The 9225-nt window shown below is 28.8% G+C and overlaps 1 protein-coding gene across 1 annotated transcript; it reads right to left on the bottom strand.

Moving 5' to 3' along the window:
* Positions 1 to 1209: 1209 nt before the first annotated feature.
* LOC131631402 (magnesium transporter MRS2-2-like) lies at positions 1210 to 6396 on the bottom strand. The gene is made up of 11 exons (XM_058902195.1): positions 6088 to 6396; positions 5971 to 6000; positions 5732 to 5870; positions 3733 to 3854; positions 3572 to 3646; positions 2297 to 2488; positions 2158 to 2202; positions 1959 to 2003; positions 1830 to 1859; positions 1603 to 1722; positions 1210 to 1508 (listed from the first exon to the last, which is right to left on the bottom strand). Exons 1-11 carry the CDS (start codon positions 6298 to 6300, stop codon positions 1413 to 1415), a joined length of 1107 nt encoding a protein of 368 aa, XP_058758178.1. The 5' UTR covers positions 6301 to 6396; the 3' UTR covers positions 1210 to 1412.
* Between the last annotated feature and the right edge of the window lie 2829 nt (positions 6397 to 9225).

Genomic DNA, 9225 nt, shown 5'->3' with positions numbered 1-9225 from the left:
ATTATATTCTAAGTCTCAAAAACTATAACAACAACAACGACAACGGCAACAATAACAACATCGAGAAAGTTTTACATATAAAAAATGTGATGAGAGAGTTAAAGAAATTTTTTGGTTTGAGGTTCGAGTTTACTTCCTCCTTGGATAAGATGGCGTTTCAGTTTGTTAGATGGAGAAGAATGGTGTTTCCTTTGCTAAGACGTAAAAAGTGAATGAAACTTAACATTCTACTGAGTGAGTAAAATATTGTTTAAAATTAATCTCGGTTTTCAAAAAAACTGAGAGAACATAATTGATGTAAATCCTACGTTCAATTTAACTAAATAAAATATTAATCAACATTTAATTTTGGTTTTATAACTATCGAGGAATAAAATGATTTATAAAATAAAGGCGGAATTTTGATTCTAAATAAATCATAAATTTGCAGGAGCTGAGAATCGAAGCTCAAACCCTGGGCTAGATTTCTTGTTGCTTTTCAACAAAACCGGGGGATAAGACTAAAATTTTAAAAAAATAAAAATAAAAATTATGTGTTTTAGGTCATTTGACCTCGATTTTTTATTGGCTAAGGTGAAGGTTTCATCATAAAATGTATTATTTGTAATAGTGTGTATAAATCCTAGGTATAATTTCTCTATTATTATCTCTTTATGTTCTATAATTTGATTTTCTTTCTTCTCTAATTTCTTCTATTTTATCTTTCTGATACGTTATCTTTGTTAATCTGTTGAACTAACATAAATTAATTTTAAGAAAATATTTTTTAATATTAATTAAGATTTTTGAATAACATAATTCACCCTTTCTTGTGTTTGCAGTCACTTGTTCAACAAATAACATCACAACCTAACTCTTGTTTTAAGACCGATCGTCTTAGGAAGAAAGAATGACTTCAAACTATTCACCAAACAAACTTCCATCCTTTAATGGAGAAGGATATGCTTTGTGAAAAGTGAAGATGAAAGTTTTCATAAGCAGGATGCATTTCGTAATTTAAAAATTTGTTAATTATGGTCACTTTATTTCCACGCATCTAATTAATGTTGTTGTGATACACAAGTAGGAAAATGAATGGACCAAATAAGAGATGGGAAATGTTCAACGAAGTTTAAAAGCATGGACTACCATTAGTGCCGGTCTCAATGTTGATGGTTTTTTGCGTGTTTTTCGCTGTAAAACTGCTAAAAAAATGTGGGACACCTTTCAAGTTAACCGTGAAGGTACAACAATGCTAGCTTTTTCTTTTGCTTGAAGAGGAAATTCAATTTTCACCAATGTAAAAACATCCACCAATTGTGCAAGGTATATAAGGATTCAACAACAAATTTTATTTAGAGTACAACAAACAAAGACCAAAATAAATTACAATTGGAACCTTCAATTGATCCTTTTTCCACCAAATTGCAAATTCAGCTGTTCATGAATCCAACCAAACCCTTTTTGCGAGCATGGCCAACTATGATGAGAAATATAGAAATGGCAGCAATTGCTGTAAAAATACACACCTACAAATAAATAAAAAAGGATATATTATATTCTTTACTTTGATTATTATCATGTTTAAAAATTGCATAAAATAGGGTACTTAATTGTTGTTACCCATTTGAACATGTAATCATGATCTTCTTGCCAAGAATATTGAATATTCATGCCAAGTATTCCAGTCACTACTGAATAAAATGCAAGGGAAAGATCTGCTGAGTTAAGAAATAACTCTAACTGCATAGAGAAAAATACTCAAAAACTCAGAAGCATGAAATATATGTAAATAATTTTTTTTTATGAATATTCCATGTTTATGTAAAAAAATGCACATATAATAGCACCTGAATTAACTGATTTCGAATGTTGTCAATCTGAAAAATATTAAAAATTTATTTCTATGAGATATCATTTCTCCAAATGCCAGTATATACTACTAATTAATTATAAATTGATAGCTACAAGTTAATTACCTGAATATTCATGTAATCTTCAGTATCATCAATATATCCTCGTAACTATAAATAAAAATGGGTTAAATATGTTACTGATCCTCATAAATATAGTTATTTTCAATTTTAATCCCTCTAAAAATTTCCATCAAATTTATGTTTAAGCATTGAAAAACAAAATACATAATAGCATATGGAACAAAATAACTTTGACTCTTACAGTATACAATCTATCCAAAGTTCCATCAATTTGCATGTAATAAGCCTACAAAATTAATAAAATCACATATTAATATAGCTTCTCTGAATAGTTTGAAATGGAAGGTTATTTCTTATATGCTAAAAATAAATGGTATAACCTCTAGTAGCATTTCAATCTCATCCACATCATTTTCATCTCTAAGATATGTTGCCACACTTTTGGATTTTGTGGTGGGAGATGAAGCACCTGAGTGACTTATAGGTGATAAAGCAGATATCAATTTTCTTGATAAGTATAAGTCAGCCATGTCTTCATCATCATCCATTAAGTGTTCAATCTCTTCTCTTACCTGGATCAAATAAAAGGCCAATCACAAATGTTATAATGCTGGTGTTGTCAACTAGGGCCGACCCAATTATACAGAGGTCTCGTTCTAATTAAAAAATAGGTCCAAAATTTCTAAAATAAATACAATTATAATAATTTAAAATGACACATAAAAATATAATTTTGACCAATCTCATTTTTTTAATTGTATTGAATTTCTATTATAACAATTTTTTATTTATTACATTTTTTATAACATTTTATATATTTATTAATATTAAATTAATGTAAAAAATATTACACTTTCTAAAAGTTGAAGGTCTTCTAAAATTTGGGATCTTATACTGAAGAGTATATTGCTGCTGCACAAGGCCGGACCTGTGGTCAACCTATCTAGGACCTGTTGTCAACCCATCTAATATACCAAAGTATTGTGAGTGTGATGTTCTTAAGCCCAATGTTACATCCGATGTTGGGAAATATTTTAACACAAAATAGATGTGATCATATGCTTAAATTTATAGTTATATTTTTTTCAATAGTTGATCTGTTTTAATTTTGCTAGAGTTTAATCACTACTACAATGTTATTCTTTTTCAAGGAGTTTGCATTGTTAGTTACACTCCTAATGCAGAGTTTATTAGAGTTATGAGAGCAATTGAAATAGCCTATGATAGAGATTGGAAGCACCTTTGAGTTGAAACTGACTCTAAATTAGTTTCTCTTGCGATTAGCAATCCTCATTTTGTTCTTTGGTCACTCAAAAAAAGGTGGACCAACTGTAAGCACTTGTCTAAAAACATGCTGTTTATTCTTTCCCATATATTTAGAGAAGAAAATCAATGTGCAGACATTTTAGCTTCATTAGACCTTACTATTCAAGGTTTTGTCTGGTGGAATGAAGCTCCTATGTCTGTTTACGATGATTTGGTTCGCAATAGATTAGAACTTCCTTACTATCGTTTTTGTTTAGCTCGGAGGGTTTTGGTCTTGGTCCCCCTCCTTTTTACTTGTTCCTTTTTATATATACTATTTTTTTGATTAAAAAAAAATTGTGATGGGTCGGTAATAAAACATTTTTCGAAACAATGGATAAAAGACATACCTTTTGAACTCTAGCAGTCAGCCTTGTTATTTTATTCTTCAACTTACGAATTTTGTCCAAATTTTGACCACTGATCTAAACATATGAGTAAAATATCAAATGATCATTAAAAGAAAAGAAAAGTAAAACAATGGTAAAATAGATTGAAACATAATGTTTACCATGGTAGTAAGTTCATCTAATGTAGGATAAGTATCCATCTCCAGATCTGCAACTCTTGCATCAAGGAAGCTACAAATTGCTTCAAGAAATATCTCTAATGCTCGGAATTCGAAAGGTAAATCTACATTTCATATTTGGGTCATATTGTTTTGAAGAAAATAAAGAAAATTAGTTATATGAGAAATTCAATAAAATGAAGTTAACGGTGTAAATATTTTTTTTAGAATAAACCAAAATTATATTAAAAGAAAAAAGAAAGATTACAAAAGACACAAGAGAGAAACCAAACAAGACCTCTTATAAGTAAATCCTAGTCCTAGGTGTAAATTTAACTGTGTAAATTTGTGAACAATAAAACTATAGTTCAAATTTGAGAATATAAAAAATAATTTTAAAATGGCATGTTATTTATAGTCTTTGATTCTTCCCATCAATTATCTCATTTTTATATTATTTTAGTTTGGCTTTTCAATTAAAAAATGAAATCCTATATTTTTTTTAATTCAAAATTTTAAAAAATAAAAAAATTTATTGAAAATTTGACATATTAAAGGGACTTTCGTAATAACTTAATTGAATTATGTCCATATAGATACAAGATATTTGTTTGTTTAATCTTTTAAAAAATATTTTTATAAATATAATATTTTTATTTTTAAAAAGAGGTCGCGACACATGCGTGCTATTTATTTATAATATTGATTTATTATTTAAATTTTAAGATTTACTTTTTTAAAAAATTTGCAAAGAAGCCTTCTAAAAACTTTAAAGGAAAATTTGATTGAAATAACTTTTTATAAAATGATATTTTAAGTATTAATTATTTAAGTATAGTTTTTTTTTATATCAAAATTTGAAAAAAAATTACTTAAATTTAAGTTATCTTGAATAATTTATTATAAAAATTATTATTGAGATAATTTTTTATAAAACTTTATTTAATTTTGAGCATCTTTTTATCAATAATGTATACTAATATTTTTGGATATCAAAAATAATATGTTAATTTATAAAAAATTGTTAAGACAACTTTTAATATTTTATTTTTTTCCATAAAGTTCATTTTGAAAAATGCAAAGAATTTTTTTTAGAGTTAATATAGTTAAAACAAACGGGTTCAAAAGTAACCTTTTTATTATAATTATGATTTTGAATATCAAATTTATTTCTTATACATTAAAATAATATTTTTGACATCTAATATCATAAATATATATATTATTAAAAATTAAATTTTAGTCAAAATCATATATATTTTTAAAAATTAGATCATAAATATATATTATTAAAAATTAAAATATAGTTAAAATCATATATATTTTTAAAAGATATTCAAAGATGATTTTACTCTTAAGTTATTCAAAATGACATCAAATTTAGGTAATTTTTTAAATTTAAATTTCCTAAAAAAAGTTATAAAGAAATGCTAGAATATTTAAAATAATATTTTATTAAAAAATATTTTAACTAATTTTTATTTGAAACTTTTTTAAAAAAATTAAACAAAAATATTTATAATACAAAAAAAAAACAGAAACAAACCCGCCATTAATATTTTGGATAGATCCAATCTATTCAACTTATTTTTTTAAATGTAATATGTGTCTTTATTATTTATTTTAGATCAAATTTAATAAGTAACTTTAAATTCATTATTTGGATTTTTTAAAAGTATAACATATTTATCTTTTTGATGAGAAAAAATAGAAATAAATAAATTTTCTAATTTTTTTCATAATTATATTTTTCTGATAAAAAATAGATTTATAAAATAACATTATTTGTTGACTGAAAAATAAATCAATTAAAAAATCTGATATAACACTTAATAAACATAATTATTTATTCTCTTAATAAATTGTTAATTATTTAATAAATTATTCTGATCCATTTAAATTGTATATTTAGCCACTAGCTAGACTCTTTGAAATCAATATAATGCAAAATATAATGATAATACTTTCTTTAGAAAAGAAGTGTAATTAGGATCAAACATACCATCATCTTCATCTACTTCAACTTCAAGTGAACCACTATTTTTATCATCTCTCTGATTTGTGTCAATGGCAAACAATCTCCTTTGTAGTTCTCTAACAACAGGGACAACATCTTCATCTGTTGGGTCTAGCAAAAAAACCTAATAATCAAATAATTTAGTCACAAAATGATCATCTGATGAAATTAAACTCTAGAAACATATTACAACTCTCTAAATCTTCATAATAAAAATGACTAACCTCTTTAGCTGTGATGATTGCCTTGATATGCTGAAAACAAAAAATTAATTAAAACATATAATAAAATCATAAAATTTTCCACTTCCAAATAATAACAATAATAAAAATTAATCATACCTCCAAGTTAATAACAATAACCTCTTCTCTTCCTAAAATGGCAGAAGGATAAGCCAGGATAGGATCAAGAATTCTAAGATCACGAGCGTCGACGCGAACTTGACGCATAAGTTCATACTTGTCTACATCAAGTATGGAACTATGTCCATTAATATCGAGCTTGATCCAAGAGTTTCTTGGTGATATGCTTGTCTTCCTCACTATTGATGTCATAGGGAAAATGTTAATTAACTGAGGTTTATGGAAATAGATAACAAAAATTGTGTTACCAAAACACACACACTCTCTGTCTCTTGACACTATTTTTTAACACAACTAGTATCTGTCCAAGTTTGTGTGTTTCACTATTTAAATATAAATTTCATACAATGAATTACAATTCAATTGTAAAAAATATTAAAGTTAATAGTCCGAGTTAAATGTATTTTGTATATATTTTGACTACATACTTTTGACTTTTTATTTATATTTAAAAATTTATATTTAATTTTAATATTATTTATTTTAACTTATTGCTTCTTCTATTTTAAATTTAAAAAAGGCTTTTGACTTAAATAGTCTTTTAATATTATTTAGGATATTAGATATAATATCAAATATAATCAAATCTAATAATATCAAATATAATCCAAGCTGTGTAAGTCCAAGTCCAATTAGGGTTGTATATAAATAGTCATAGTCTGTATCATTATTTGTACAATTCAATAATATAATCCTTATTTCCTTTATTCTCTATATTCTCTCCTCACTAAAAGTGCCTCACGCACTAACAAATTAGTATTCATAGCTTCCGGTTATTGTTCTTGAGAAATTCACGTCAGAAATCGTGTTTCCGAGAAACGTGAATCAATCGCTGCAAAGATGAACGGTACTAACGACATTCTGAATTCACTTCTAATGCTTGACGACAATAATTGGATTTGATGCAAAAAAAACATATGCAATTTCTGTTTGGCTTTCATGAAACCCTGGAAGTGGTTACTAATGGAGTTCTTGTGCTAGCTGCAAATGCATCTGACGCACAAAAAACTGCCCACGCCGACGCCAAGAAGAAGGATTGCAAGTATGCGTATTGCATTCAAACGGTGATTGATACTGCAAATTTCGACAGAATCTCTCATGCTGAATCGGAGAATGAGGCATGGGATATTCTTGACAAATATTATGAAGGAGGTGAGAAAGTCAAGGTTGTGAAATTGTAGACCTTGCATCGATAATATGAATTATTGTCGATGGGAGAGGACGAAAAAGGTTGCAGAGTATGTGTCGAAGGTGCAAAAACCCTTCCATCTCATGAAGGGTTGTGGTGAAACCGTAACTGATAAGATGATAGTTGAGAAGGTAATGTGTACGTTGACCTCTCACTTTGATCACGTTATTGTAGCTATTCAAGGATCCAATCAACTTGAAACCCTAAAATTGGAAGATTTGGTTGGTTTGTTGGAGGCGCGTAGATTAGGATTGTCGAAAAGAAAGGATTTTAAGATTCGATACAAGCTTTGTAGGCTCAGTCATGAAAAAATAATGGTGGTTCTAACAAATTCAAAGGTAAAGTCGACAACACTCAGGGCAAGAAGCCTTAGTTGAACTCTCACAAGCAATAGGTCGAAGATAGAACTTCTAAATCCTCGAAAGAAGGAGTAGGAGGAGGAGGAAACTATCGAAAGGACAAAGAAGATAAAAAAGATAAAGGTGTGAAGTGTTATCACTGTGAGAAATGGGGTCACTTGTCTAAACATTGTTAGTACAGGAAAGACAGTGGATCGACAAAAGGCAAAGACGAAGGAGCGAAATTTGCACGCCAAGATTCAGATGATTCTGAAGGTATGGTGGTTATGGCTACAGTTGCAGATAACCATGTCGAATCTAAATTCTGGTTTTTGAATTCAGGCTTCTCGAATCACATGACTGGTCAAAAGGTGTGGTTGGCATATTTCGACGAGTCCAAGAAGAGCAAGGTAAAACTTGCAAATAATAGTTCGTTGCAAGCAAAAGGTACTTGCAACATAGTTTTTCAAATAAGTAGTGGAGGGAAAGCTATGATTAAATATGTGCTATATGTACTTGGAATGAAGTGCAACCTGCTAAGTGTTGGACAACTAGTCGAAAAAGGTTTCTCAGTTGTCATGAAAGATGGAATTTTAAAATTGTTCGACACCCAGAACAATTTGGTCTTGAAATATCCTCTGTCAAAGAACATGACATTTAAGACCTTGATCAGTTTGACTAAAGTACAATGTCTAAAAACTGTTGTCGATCACCAGGATAGTTGGTTGTGGCATTTGAGGTTTGGACATTTGAATTTTTGGTCGCTCAATCAACTGATTATTCAAGATATGCTTACTCGTATTCCAAGTCTTGAGATGCCTGACAAATTGTGTGAAGGTTGTTTAGTCGAAAAGCAATCCAGAAATTCTTTCGCTTCGACTATGCCAATTAGATCATTTGGCATACTCGAAGTGGTACACTCAGATGTATGTGGTCCATTCGAAGAACAAACCATTGGAGGAAACAAATATTTTGTTTTGTTTGTCGATGAGTTTAGTCAAAAACTTAGGATCTATGTGATCAAGAGAAAGGACGAAGTATTTGAAATATTTAAGAGATTCAAGATACTTGTCAAAAACCAGAATGAAAAGAAAATCAAAGTTTTGCAATCAGATGGGGGTGGCGAATACACATCCAATATGTTTAAAGATTTCTGTGCAGAACATGGTATTGATCATGAGGTAACTGCTCCTTATACACCTCAACATAATGGAATTGCATAACTAATGAACAGAACCATATTGGATAGGGAGAGATGCAAGCTGAAGTAGAAGAATCTGCTAAAGTCCTTATGAGGTAAAGTTGTTTCGAATGCAGTTTATATTCTGAACAGGTGCCCTACCAAGAAGTTGAAGAATAAGGTTCCTAAAGAAGTGTGGAGTGGCAAACAATCGTTAGTGAGTCATCCGAAGGTGTTTGGCTCAATGTGTTATAAGCATGTTCCTGATGCAAAAAGAAGGAAGCTTGATGACAAGAGTGAACCTATGATTCTTGTAGGATATCATAAGACTATTGCATACACACTACTTAATCTAGTTAATGCGAAGATTGTGTTAAGTCGAGATATTGTGATTGATGAAAATTCTGCCT

The sequence above is a fragment of the Vicia villosa genome, unplaced genomic scaffold (genome assembly GCF_029867415.1).
Source record: "Vicia villosa cultivar HV-30 ecotype Madison, WI unplaced genomic scaffold, Vvil1.0 ctg.000822F_1_1, whole genome shotgun sequence".
NCBI lineage: Eukaryota > Viridiplantae > Streptophyta > Magnoliopsida > Fabales > Fabaceae > Vicia > Vicia villosa.
The sequence above is the reverse complement of the archived record's forward strand: the minus strand, read 5'-3'. Positions and strand labels throughout refer to the sequence as shown.